General features: G+C 43.6%; 1 protein-coding gene across 1 annotated transcript in view; it reads left to right on the forward strand.

Moving 5' to 3' along the window:
- Positions 1-13812, forward strand: part of ACADVL (acyl-CoA dehydrogenase very long chain) — a 184179-nt gene that overhangs the window by 131886 nt on the left and 38481 nt on the right. Inside the window, exons 15-16 of the mRNA XM_053718432.1 lie at positions 504-601; positions 1432-1504. Of these exons, the coding sequence (XP_053574407.1) occupies positions 504-601; positions 1432-1504 (171 nt within the window). The remainder of the gene's footprint in view (positions 1-503; positions 602-1431; positions 1505-13812) is intronic.

The following is a 13812-nucleotide window of genomic DNA, read 5'->3' on the forward strand; positions in this document are numbered from 1 at the left end:
ATCCCATAAGTAATGGATGACCCGTGGACTGACTACACTACAGGAGAAATTAATTTATCAGGTAAGCATAAATTATATTTTTATTTTATTAGTTATGAAGCTATGGCTTCTTTATGATCCTGGTATAATGAAGATTCTGCTAAACATGTAAGACAGTTACTTGGTAATTCTTGCACATGTTCACAAACATACTAGCTATGATACTATGAGTTTATTCTTGTCCTGGTTTAATGCAGCTTCTGGCAAATGGTTGTGTAAGGCAGTTACGTTATCATTTTTTGCATATATTTATAAAGTTCCTTGTGTGAGCAAATAGCATTTAGGCAAATATCATTAGGGTTTGCAGCCATAACCAATGAGTTTAATTCTTATCAATTAGAAGTGACACAGGGTTATATAACCACCATTGAAGGCTGTGTGGTATCACTTAGTGTATGAAGTGTAAATCTTGCTGTGACTACAAACTGCTAATAGGTATCATAACCCATTTACTCCTTATTCAGGGTGCTGGCAAAGAGTTGAAATCTCTGCAGAAAGCAATGAGCAATCCCCTGACTAATACATCCCTGCTGCTAAAGGAAGGAATGAGAAGGGCACGAAGGTAAGGAATAAATCTGCAAGGATGGAGTCGTGAGTAGGGAAGAAACAAGCTGGTACATCTGCCAGAGATAATGGAGGGGAAGTAGGGTGTTAAAGGGACAGAAAACTCATAGGTAAACTTTTAGGATTTAGATGGAGCATACAATTTACTTCTGTTATCTCATATGCTTTGTTTGGTTGGTATCCTTTGTTAGAAAGCATACCTTGGTAGCTTCAGGAGCAGCAGTGCACTACTGGGAGCTAGCTGCTGTTTGTGGCTGCACATATGACTCTTGTCATTGGCTCACTCAGTGTATTCAGCTAACTCTCAGTAGTGCATTGCTGCTCCTTCAACTAAAGAGACCAAGAGAATTAAGCAAATTTGATAATAGAAGTAAATTGAAAAGTGGTTTAAAATTGTATGCTCTATCTAAATCATAAAAGCAACATTTTGTTTTTTTATGTTCTTTTAATAGATGGCAGGTCAGCAAATAAGGCTTTGTATGCATTAATTGTGTATAAGTAAGTGGAACAGGCAGGTTTGGAAAGATGATGAATAAAAACTGACAGTCTGGGAGAGTGGGAAGATGAGGTTGTTGTGCGATGGACTAATAAAAGAGAGGGCAACCTGGGGGTAGGATAAAGCCAAGGAGAAAAATTAACATGGTGGTTATATTAAAAAAAAAATAGATTGAAATGAGGTGATCTCAAAAAACAGATAAAAGATCTTGGGTACTTGGACATCCCTGGAGATGAAAGCTAGAGAAGACACACATTTTGGAATGTAGGACCTAATACGAATACATTTTTTTTCCCTCTCATTTATGTGGATTTTTGGATTCTTTGAAACAGGAGAGCTGGTCTCAGTACAGGATTGACTTTAAAAGGAACTGTCCATCCAGAGCTGGAGAGAAGTGCAGAACTGGTAAGGACAAGACAAAATAGATTTATCTTTTTCTGCTTATACTGCTGCAATAACATGTAATAAGAACTAATGATTATAGACCATTATTTTTAAGTTTAAGGAGAAGGCCCAGTGGGAAAACATAGGCTAGACACATGCTTTATATAGGAAAGGGTTTGCTATTGTTTGTAGTGTTAAAGGGATATGAAACCCCTTTTTTCCCCCTCATGATTGATAGAGCATGCAATTTTAAGCAACTTTCTAATTTATAATTTTTTTGTTTCATTCTTCATTCTTTTGTTTTTTAATTTAACATATTTAATTGCTGACAGTAGGCAGGGAGAGTCCACAACTTCATTCCTTACTGTTGGGAAATATAACACCTGGCCACCAGGAGAAGGCAAAGACACACAGCCAAAGGTCCCTTCCACTTCCACTATCCCCCAGTCATTCTTTGCATTTCGTCACTATAGGAGGTTGCAGAGAAGTGTCAGAAGATTTGGATAGTCCTGTAATGAGTATGTTCCCTTCAACAAAGGACTGGGGTTTTAAGTAATAATGTCAACCTCTCAGTGAAAGTATTGATGAAAGTTAGAGTCTGGAGAAACAGGGAAACCCATCCAGACTGTTGCCTAACTGCTCCTGAGAAATCAGTGTTGACGAGTTTCACTGCTTACTGTTTCACACTCAAGTCCATGTCAGAGCGTCGCTGCAAGACTGTCACACTGGAGAGGCTGTGCCTGTTCCACAGCATGGATCCTGGATGGTAAGACCGTTTTATATATTCATATACAGGTTCACAGTGTGGCTCCTTTATGCCTCGATAGGATCAAGGGTTAATATCTCCTTCAGGGAGATTATTTGAACACCTAGGGGTTATTTATAACTGCTTTAATGTGAGAGTTTTTTGGGCTCATAGACTGTGTGCTTTTGGCTTGGAACAAAGAGGTTTCACTTTTTGAGTGTTGCGCAGCTCATAATAGCTTAGCGCCTTTTTCATAGCAGGGGAAGTCCTGCCCTACGCACCACATGACCGGGTGCGGCCTTTTCATTTTCCTTTGATCCTGCTGCAGACATCACTCCTAAGGAGAGCGTTTTCACTGTTAGCTGTCTGAGTCTAGGAGGTGGTGAGTGCCCCAGCCATTGGGATTATAAAGGTGCCATTAGTTTTTTTTTTGTAAAAAATAAAAGCGTTTTATTTTTCTTCCTAATGGGAAAGAGTCCACAGCTGCATTCATTACTTGTGGGTAATAAGAATCTGGCCACCAGGAGGAGGCAAAAACACAACGGCAAAAGGCTCAAATACTCCCACTTCCCCTATCCCCAAGTCATTCTTTGCCATTCGTCCCAGGAGGTTGGCAGAGAAGTGTTAGAAGTTTTATTTTTCAAAGAAAGTACTTTTATGAATTTTTACATAAAGTGTCTCTCTCATGGAGGGTAGTACTCTTCGCAATAGGACAGGGGTTTTAAGTAGTCCTGTTAGTCTCTCAGTGAGGGCCTGGGTGAATGTTAAAGTCTGGAGAGGCAGTGGGAGTTCTCTCTGCGACACCATCCCGGCTCGTATTAACAGCTCCTCTAGCACTTGGCATTGCCGATCCTTCGCAACGCTACCTGCTGTCTTCTCTCAAGTCCATGACGGAGGCAACGCTACTATCCATCACACTTGAAGGGCCATGTTCCTGTTCCATGGCGTAGATTCCGGTAAGACCGTTTCATTTTATCAATATGAATGTTATGTTGTTATGTGACAGATAGGTATGGGTCCCAGTGACACTCCTATGTACGGATCTAGGAATCATGGGATAATTCCTTCTTTAGGGGGGATTTGTGAACAGGCTGGGGTTCCTTAATCATGTTTCTTTTGTGATCTCCCTGCTTTGTGTAGTGGGTATTAGCTCTGGGGCATTGCTTGAAGGATTTAGTGGGGCCTTTTTCTGGTACGCTTTTTTGGACTTTACCATTCACCTTACGACCAGGCGTTGTTACGCTGGGTTTTTTACACTTCCACATTCCTGACCGTGTGGCGACAAAGGACTTCTGCTTTGTTTGGATCTGGTCATAGGAGGTGGTGAGTGGCCCAGCTATTGTGGGTGCAGATAGATACAGTATAAATAATTCCTGTTTATATTGTGAGGAGGCCCGCATGCTCAATTTTGTTCCATTTGCCTAAGAACTGTTTTAAAGTCTAAGAAGGGAGAGAGGCCTGCTAAAACTCATAGCGCTCTTATCCCCTCTGAGCCGTCTACCTTTCAGGAATCTATGTCCCGAGAGATTACTACCCTTTCAACACTAACCGCTCCACATGCAGCTCCCTGTGGCCCAACTAATCCTCCATCTGGAGTGGGCTTTTTTCCTGCGGACTTTACCGCCGTCTAGCAAATGTAAGAGAAAGGTTAAACATAGTTCTTCTGACCTAAAGTCATCTAAATATTTGTTGGATTTAGCTACTATGTCCCAGCTATCCGAGGATGAGTTAACCTCTATAGCTTCTCCTCTGTAGAGGAGACTTCAGTTTTAAACCTCCTTCAGCGGAGGAACCCTCCTTTAGATTTAAAATTGAGCATCTGCGTTTTTTATTAAAGGAGGTTCTGTCTACACTAGAGGTTCCAGAGGCTAAACTCCCCGAGGAACCTAAGATACCTAAATTAGACCGGGTTTATGAAGACAGGAAGGTCCCTCTGACTTTTCCTGTGCCAGTTAAGATGGTGAACATTATTAGTAACGAATGGAAAAGAATAGGAACTTCCCGGTCCCTGACTCTTAATTAGATTTGTAGGGCTCCATCCCTAAGAGGGATGGCGCTATTTCTACGCTGGATAAGCGTACTACTATCCCTCTGGATGGATTTTTAGAGAGCCTATGGATAAGAAAATGTAAACTTTTTTTCTGAGGAAGATGCTTCAACATACAGGGTTTTTATTTCAACTGGCGGCAGCTGGAGCCGCGGTTGCTGGAGCAGCTACCTACTGGAGCAACTCTTTGTCAGAGCTCATTGAGGTGGAGACTCCCCTCGGGGATATTCAGGAGAGAATTAAAGCTCTGAGAATTGCTAACTCCTTTATATGTGATGTATATCACAGATGAATATGCAGATTATTCGCCTAAATGCAAAGGCTTATTGATTTGCGGTCCTAACCCACCAGGCTCTCTGGTTGAAGTCTTGGTCTGCGGATATGACTTCTAAATCCAGACTCCTTTCTCTTCCTTTCAAGGGTAAGATTTTATTTGGTCCAGGGCTTGACTCCATTATTTCTACGGTTACCGGAGGGAAAAATGCCTTCCACCGTTTCATTCTGACAAATCACAACGACAGCTATCCTCATCCAAGTCCGAGCAGCCCAAGAGTACTTGGATGCCGGCTCAGTCCTGGAATAAGTTCAAACAGACTAAGAAGCCCACAGAGAACAAACCAGCATGAAGTGGCTGCCCCCGATCCGGGATCGATCGATCGATCGAGTAGGGGGCAGACTGTCTCTCTTTTTTCAAACGCTTGGTTCCAGGAGGTACAGGAACCTTGGGTCCTGGAGGTTGTATCTTAGGGATACCGGATAGGATTCAAATATCATCTGCCCAGGGGGCAGATTCCTACTCTCCTGACTGTCTTTCAAAAAAAAAGAACTCCCAGTACCTACAGCAGAAAGAGGTTTGGGGTTTTATTCAAACCTTTTCGTGGTTTCAAAAAAGGAGGACATTTTCTTCCAATTCTGGACTTAAAGTGTCTAAACAAGTTTCTGAATGTTCCCTCTTTCAAGATGGGGACAATACGGTCAATCCTTTCTCAGGAAGGACAGTTAATTACCAACATAGACCTGAAGGATGCATACCTTGAAATTATACAGGGAACATTTTCAGTTCCTGAGGTTTGCCTTTCTGGACCAGCACTTCCAGTTCATAGCTCTTCCGTTTGGCCTAGCTACTGCTCCAAGCATATTTTCGAAGGTTCTGGGAGCTCTTCTAGCCGTTGCCAGAACACAAGGTATTGCAATAGTGCCTTACCTGTACGATATCTTGGTACAGGCACCATCTTTTCGTCTAGCGGAAGAACACTCAGAGTCCCTTCTGTCAGTATATTTATGAAAATCTTAGCAGTGCTATCCAAATAATATATATAAGTTTATGGCAGGGTTATAAACACAATACAAAGAAATAGAAACCCTTATCAACCATGCACCTACTAGACCAAACAATTAATATAAATATCTGAATTCTTTTATTTAGTTAATATCCATAAACATATTGAACTATATTTGCAGTAAAAGGAAACTAAATAAAAGTTTATATGCGTTAAAACCAACTCTTAAGATATGCTATTCTTCTTACAAAACCCAGAAAGATATACCTTCACAATTCAGCCTTTTATTTATTTAACACAGTGGGACTAAAAACCTTTAACATCCAAGCAATACAATTCTAAACAGTGTTTATAAAACAATAGGATAATATATATTCTGCTATTTAACTGCAATTTATCCTAATACAAAATTAACTGACAATATCAGAACTTGCATAGATGAGTTACTTGGTCAATCAGACGCAGATTTAAACAATATATATATAGGCTGTGAAATGCTAATTAAAACACACTGTTTCTTTAAATCTATTAAATACAAATTGACTATGCATATAACTTATCTTACAAAACCTTGAATACGTTACCAAAGTAAAAAGCAGTCGATATCCAATATTTCTTGGTAGGAATTATTTTACCTCAGATCACCAATAAGTGTATATCGCAATCAATGAGAAGGGTAGATTAGCTTTGCTCAAGTAAAGTGGTATCTCGCGTCCAGCAGGAACCAGTTACAAGTTTTAGCTTCAGCAGAAAATCTGTCCCTTTCTCTCCATTGCATTCACTTTTTATTTGGTTTTCCCATCATTGGTAAATTGTGGGTGGCCCTGCGGGAGCTGACCTTCCCATTGGTTATCTGGGAAGTCTAAATCGGATTGGCCCTTGGAAATTTCATTTTTAACAGCCAGAGAGAACCTTCTGGCTGTAGTTCTCGCAACATAACACCAGGTGGCAGCAGACGTACAAACAAACAAATACAACAAGACCATCTCTAACATTTTTAAGCAAGTTAAAAAAAAAAAATTTCTTTCATAAAATGGTTATTTAATCAGATCACACTCTCTGCATTAATCATATATAACCCCAATTACAGATGGTTAATATTAGGTTATTTTTTTCTGATTATTCTGATACCAAATATGTTATATTATTAACATTTTATTTTATTTAGGTAATTTAATACTGCTAATTATTAGTTTAAAATGCATTACAATGTTATCGGTATCCTGGCATTTATATGTGAATAATAGCTTATTTTTAATTCAGTATTGTACTGTATTCCAAGTGAATCCTGTCTATGTAGATCTGAAATAAAAATAAATGTTAATAATCACTTCTCTTCAGGTCCATAAACATCTATTCATGTTCTTAAACACACAGAGGCTAAGATATTCATGCTTTCAAAACATACACATATATATACACATATATATATCAATCCACGAGTAGTTGTAAAAGTCTTAATGCAGCATATTTCCTGTTTAGCTAGTAGTGCAGATGTGTATTTGATGTTTAAGGATGATTAACACCTATGTGTATAAAAGCTGTTTCTCTATGATTTTGATCAGTTCCAAGATGGGTATTTCAGACATTTCGTCTCCATATATTTTGTGTGGTGTTACCTATCTGACAATCTATCCTCTTAATTTGCCTTTTATGACTCATCCTGTTCTCTTTCAAAATTACTTCCCCCAACATTCCTCTAAGTGACTGTTCTGAAATTTGGCAGGCCAAATGTTCCATTGTCTCTCCCTGTGTGTTCAGCATAATTTTACATAATGAATGTGGGAGATCTCTTAGGAACAAACCTTTGTCTACAGACCATGTTCATATCCACAGATCTATTAAATAAAGACAAATATACCTCTATATATTATTTAATAATATTTCAAATACCTTGACACTTCTCAGTCTTCTTCAATCTCATGGATGGAAGATAAACTTGGAAAAGAGTTCTTACTCCAAGTACAAGGGTGAATTTCCTGGGGACGATAATAGACTCCTTATCCATAAGAATATTTCCATCTAAAGGGGAGGAGAGTCCACGGCTTCATTTATTACTATTTGCAATTAAGAACCTGGCCACCAGGAGGAGGCAAAGGCTTAAATACCTCCCCCACTTCTCTCATCCCCCAGTCATTCTTTGTCTTTCGTCACAGGAGGATGGCAGAGGAGTGCCAGAGTTTCGGAGTAGTCTCTTATAGAGGGTAGTACTCCTCGCAGTGGGACTGGAGTTTTAAGTAGTCCTGTCAGCCTCTCAGTGAGAGCCTGGGTGAGTCTGGAGATGCAGGGAGAGTCTTTCTGAGAAACCATCGCGACTCATATTAACAGCTCCATAAGTAATCAGCGTTGACGAGTTTCGCTGCCTGCTTTCTTCACTCAAGTCCATGTCAGGAGCGAGGCTACTAACCTGTCACACTTGAAGGGCCTTGTTCCTGTTCCACGGCGTAGATTCTGGTAAGATCGTTTCATGTTTTTATTAATAATGATACCCTAGAAGACAGGGTCACAGTGTGGCGCCTTTTTATCTTTACAGAATCAAGGGTTAATATTCCTGGAAGGGGGACTATTGAACAGGGGGGGTTTATACATTATATTGTTTATTGTGTCATTGCTGCGCTATGTGCGAGATGAGGCTCGGCAATGTGTAGAACTTTCAGGTTACTTGCGGGAAAAACGTGCACGGCCATTTTTTGGCGCGTTTTTCCCAAGTGCAGGGGCATTCCATGCGACTGTGTGTGGCTATCCTTCCTGTTGATCTGTGGCGCAGGAGACGTAGCGTTTTCTGTAGTCTGAGTCCTAGGAGGTGGTGAGTGCCCTGGCCATTGGTGGTATAAAGGTGCCTTTTTTAATCAATAAAGTTAGTCTATCCAAGCGCGCAAGCGATAGGATAGACACGTTGGAAGGCTCTCCTTCCTTAATAAAGTCTCATTCCTGTGTTTATTGTGAGGAGGTTCTGGTAGATCAGCCTGCTCAACTATGTTCCACATGCCTTGATAAAGTTACAGCATCAAATGTAAATGGATATCTAGTACTACTGAGTCGTCCACCTCTGAGGGTTCTTCGTCCCGGGAGGTGCGTTCCCTACATTCATCTCCGATTGCACATGCAGCGCCCCGGGGTCCTACCGCTACTCCTTCGGGAGAGATTTGTTGGCCGTCAGACTTTGCGGACCAACTGGAATCGGCGGTTTCGAAAGTGATCAATGCCTTACCACATTCTGCTAAGCGCAAGTGTAGGGTTTATCATAGCGGCCCGGCCCAGTGTTTGTCCTTGCCGATGGGAGATCCAAAGGCTCTATACGAGGACGAGGCCCACTCCGACTCTTCGGAGGAGGCCCCTTCTGGGTCGGAGTCTGCGTCATCTAAACCTCCGGCGGCAGAGGAACCTGGTTATAGGTTTAGGATAGAGAATTTCTGCTACGGCAGGTGCTTGCTACTTTGGAGGTTCCGTAACCTAAGATACCTTAGGTACCTGCGATTCCTTAGCTTGACAAGGTATACGAGGACAGGGTAGTACCTCAGTCTTTCCCGGTTCCCATTAAGATGGCTAATATTATTAACAACGAATTGGAGTGATTAGGTTCTTCCTTTTCCCCTTCTTCTTAGTTTTAAGAAACTGTTCCCCGTTCCGGACTCTCAGCTTGAGCTGTGGGGGACCATCCCTAAGGTGGATCGGGCTATCTCTACGCTTGCAAAGAGGACGACTATTCCCCTCAAGGATAGTTTGTTTTTTAAAGAGACCATGGATAAAAATCTGAGAAACATGTTGCTAAATATGTTTCAGCACACTGGGTTTGTTTTTTAGCCAGCAGCGGCCATTGCGACAGTCGCTGGAGCTGCAACATATGGGTGTGAATCCCTGTGTGAAATGAACGAGGGGGAGGCATCCATCGCCGAAATACAGGAGAAGATTAATGCGCTGAAGATCGCCAATTCTTTCATCTGTGATGCCAATATGCAAATTATACGCCTGAATGCTAAGGTGTCAGGTTTTTCTGTTTTAGCGCGCAGGGCTCTGTGGCTAAAATCTTGGTCTGCGGACATGACCTCTAAGGCCAAGCTGTTGTCCTTGCCATTTCAAGGAAATATCCTTTTCGGTCCAGGATTGGATTCGATTATATCCACGGTTACGGGAGACAAGGGAGCTTTCCTACCACAGGATAAGAAGGCTAAGCCTAAAGGATCTACTTTTCATCCTTTTCATGCGGATAAGACCCAGCGCCAGCAACCCGCCGCAAAATAAGACCAGTCCAAGGGATCTTGGAAGCCGGCTCAATCTTGGAAAAGGTCTAAGCAGAACAAGAAGCCTGCCGAGACAAAATCGGCATAAAGGGGCAGCCCCCGACCGGTCTCCAGATCACGTAGGGGGCAGATTATCTCTATTCTCAGACGCATGGTAGCAGGACGTTCAGGACCCTTGGGTTCTTAAAGTGGTCTCCCAGGGTTACAGTATAGGGTTCAGATCCCACCCGCCTGAGGGCAGATTCCTCCTGTCAAACCTGTCTTCAAGACCAGAGAAGAGAGAGGCCTTTCTAGAGTGTGTAAGAGATCTCGCCTCTCTCGGGGTTATCGTACCAGTACCCTTAGCAGAAAGGGGTCTAGGGTACTATTCCAACCTTTTTGTGGTTCGAAAGAAGGATGGCATGTTCCACCTGATTTTGGATCTAAAGTGTTTAAACAAGTTTCTGAGTGTTCCATCGTTCAAAATGGAAACGATCAAATCTATTCTGCCCCTAGTTCAAGAGGGGCAGTTCATGACGACTATAGACTTGAAGGACGCTTGCCTTCATGTGCCAATCCACAGGGACCACTTCAGGTTCCTAAGATTTGCATTTCTGGGCCAACACTTCCAGTTTGTGGCCCTTCCTTTTGGTCTGGCGACGGCCCTGGGAGTCTTCACAGAGATTCTGGGGACGCTGCTTGCAGTGGCCAGATCCAGGGGCATTGCGGTGGCGCCTTACCTGGACAACATCCTAGTTCAGGCTCCATTGTTCAGCCTCGCAGAGGATCATTCGAGGGCTCTTCTTTTGCTCTTGTCTCACGGTTGGAAGATCAACTCAGGAAAGAGTTCCCTGGTTCCGAGCAACAGGGTGGAGTTCCTGGGCACGATAATAAACTCTATTTCCTTGAAGATAATTCTCACAGATCAGCGGTGCAGGAAGCTTGCGTCCACCTGTCTAACCCTTCAGTCCTCCTCAAGCCCATTGGTGGCTCGATGTATGGAGGTGATAGGTCTCATGGTGTCAAGCATAGATGTCATCCCATTCACCAGGTTCCACCTAAGACCTCTTCAATTGTTCATGTTGAGACAGTGGAATGGCGATCATTCAGATCTATCACAGCTGATATCCCTGGATGCTCAGACTCGGAACTCCCTCTCTTGGTGGATTCGTCCAGAGCAACTGTCCATGGGGACATCCTTCTTGAGACCGTCCTGGGAGATTGTGACCACAGACGCCAGTCTGTCAGGTTGGGGAGCTGTTTGGGGTGGTCCAGGGAGGAGTCTCTCCTTTCCGATCAACATCCTAGAACTACGAGCAGTCTACAATGCTCTGAAGGCTTGGCCTTCTCTGGGGTCGGTCAGTTTTATCAGATTCCAGACCGACAACATTACCTCGGTAGCTTACATCAACCATCAAGGGGGTACGAGGAGCTCCCTCGCGATGAGTGAGGTGTCTCAGATCCTGTAGTGGGCGGAGTCCCGCGACTGCTCGCATTCAGCGATTCACATTCCGGGTGTGGACAACTGGGAAGCGGACTTTCTCAGCAGACAAGCTGCTTCAATACGGGTCGAGGTCCAGGGATCTCCAGGCAGAGCTGATAGATGCCTTAGTGGTTCCTTGGGGATTCAGCCTAGCTTACATTTTTCCACCGTTACCACTTCTACCTGCTGTAGTGGCACACATCAAACGGGAGCGGGCCTTGGCCATTCTGATTGCTCCTTTGTGGCCGCGGAGGACGTGGTTTGCGGATCTGGTGGGGATGTCATCCTCTCCACCGTGGAGGTTACCCTGTCGCAGGGATCTGCTGTCACAGGGCCCCTTTCAACATCAAAATCTAGATTCTCTGAGGCTGACTGCGTGGAGATTGAACACCTAGTCTTAACCAAGAGTGGCTTTTCGGAAGGTGTGATTGATACTCTAATTCAGGCAAGGAAGCCAGTCACTCGTCGCATCTACCATAAGGTATGGAGGACTTATTTGTCCTGGTGTGAGAAGCATGGATATCCTTGGCATACGGGGAAGGTATCCAGGATTCTGTCCTTTCTCCAAGATTGTTTGGAGAAGGGTCTTGCCGCTAGTTCCTTAAAGGGATATATTTCTGCATTATCAGTTGTTGCATAGGAGACTTGCTGAGCTCCCTGACATTCAATCTTTTGTTCAGGCTCTGTCTAGAATCAGGCCTGTCTTTAGACAGTCTGCTTCGCCTTGGAGCTTAAACTTAGTACTTAAGGTTTTGCAGAGGGTTCAGTTTGAACCTATGCATTCCATAGACATTAAGATTCTGTCCTGGAAGGTTCTCTTCCTGTTGGCTATTGCATCGGCACGTAGAGTATCTGAACTAGTTGCCTTGCAATGTGACCCTCCTTATCTGGGTTTCATGCGGATAAGGCTGTACTTCACACTGTGTTGGGGTTTCTCCCCAAGCTGGTGTCTAACCGTAACATCAATCAGAAAATAGTTGTTCCGTCTTTGTGTCCTAACCCTTCTTCTTCTTCAAAGGAGAGGTTACTTCATAACTTGGATGTGGTTCGTGCCATGAAGTTTTATCTTCAGGCTACAAAGGATTTCAGACAGTCGACATCTCTTTTCGTGGTGTATTCTAGGAAGCGCAAGGGGCAAAGGGCTTCTGCTTCTTCTTTGTCTTTTTGGTTGAGGAGCTTGATCCGCTTGGCTTACGAGACAGCGGGACATAAGCCTCCTCAGAGGATCACTGCTCATTCAACTAGAGCTGTGGCTTCGTCTTGGGCCTTCAAGAATTAGGCCTCCTATGGAGCAAATTTGTAAGGTGGCTACCTGGTCCTCCTAACACACTTTTACAAAGTTTTACAAATATTACGTTTTTGCTTCTGCGTAAGCTGTTTTTGGGAGAGAGGTTTTGCAGGCTGTGGTGCCCTCAGATTAAGGTCTGCCTTTTACCCTTTCGGTTTCATTATGTGTCCTCTAGAGCTTGGGTATATGTTCCCAATAGTAATGAATGAAGCCGTGGACTCTTCTCCCTTTTAGATGCAAAATAAAGTATGCTTACCTGATAATCCATTCATCGAGGGTAGGAGAGTCCACGGCTCCCGCCCGTATCTCCGTTGGGCTGCCCTAAATTTATTAGTCTTCTGGCACCTTTTTTGCCCTGATATTTCTCCTACTGTTCCTGGTTCCCTCGGCAGAATGACTGGAGGATGAGGGAAGTGGGGGAGGTATTTAAGCCTTTGGTTAAGGTGTCGTTGCCTACTCCTGGTGGTCAGGTTCTTAATTCCCAATAGTATTGAATGAAGCCGTGGACTCTCCTCCCCTCGATGGAAATAAAATTATCAGGTAAGCATAATTAGTTTTCTCTTAGATCAGAGACGTTGCAAGCTAACTACTGATTGTCTTGCCCTCCAGGCCTCCTTGAGACCCTCAGTGGCCCAGTGTATTGAGGTGATCGGACTCATGGTGTCCTGTATGGACATCATTCCCTTTGCCAGATTCCATCTCAGACCATTACAAATATGCATGCTAAGACAATGAAACGGTGACCATTCAGATCTGTCTCAACAGATTGTGCTGGACAACCTGTTGAGAGACTCGCTCTCTTGGTGGCTCTGTCCAGATCATCTGTCCCAAGGCACGTGCTTCTTGAGACCGTCCTGGGAGATTGTGACTACTGTTGCAAGCCTTTCCGGCTAGGGAGCCATTTTGGGTGCCAAGAAGGCACAGGGGCTGTGGACTCAGGAATCCTCCTCCCTTCCGATCAAAATATTGGAACTCCAAGCAATCTTCAATGCCTTGAAGGCTTGGCCCCTTCTGGGTTCGTCCCAGTTTATCAGATTCCAATCAGACAATATAACCTCAGTTGCCTACATCAATCATCAGGGGGGGATCGAGAAGTCCCTTGGCGATGAGAGAAGTATCTCGGATACTAGAGTGGGCGAAGACTCGGATGTACGCTGTCAGCGATCCACATTCCGGGTGTGGACAACTGGGAAGCAGACTTCTTCAGCAGGCAATCCCTTCACCCAGGGGAATTGTCTCTCCACCCCAAGGTGTTTGCAGAGATAT

The sequence above is a fragment of the Bombina bombina genome, chromosome 6 (assembly GCF_027579735.1).
Source record: "Bombina bombina isolate aBomBom1 chromosome 6, aBomBom1.pri, whole genome shotgun sequence".
Lineage (NCBI taxonomy): Eukaryota > Metazoa > Chordata > Amphibia > Anura > Bombinatoridae > Bombina > Bombina bombina.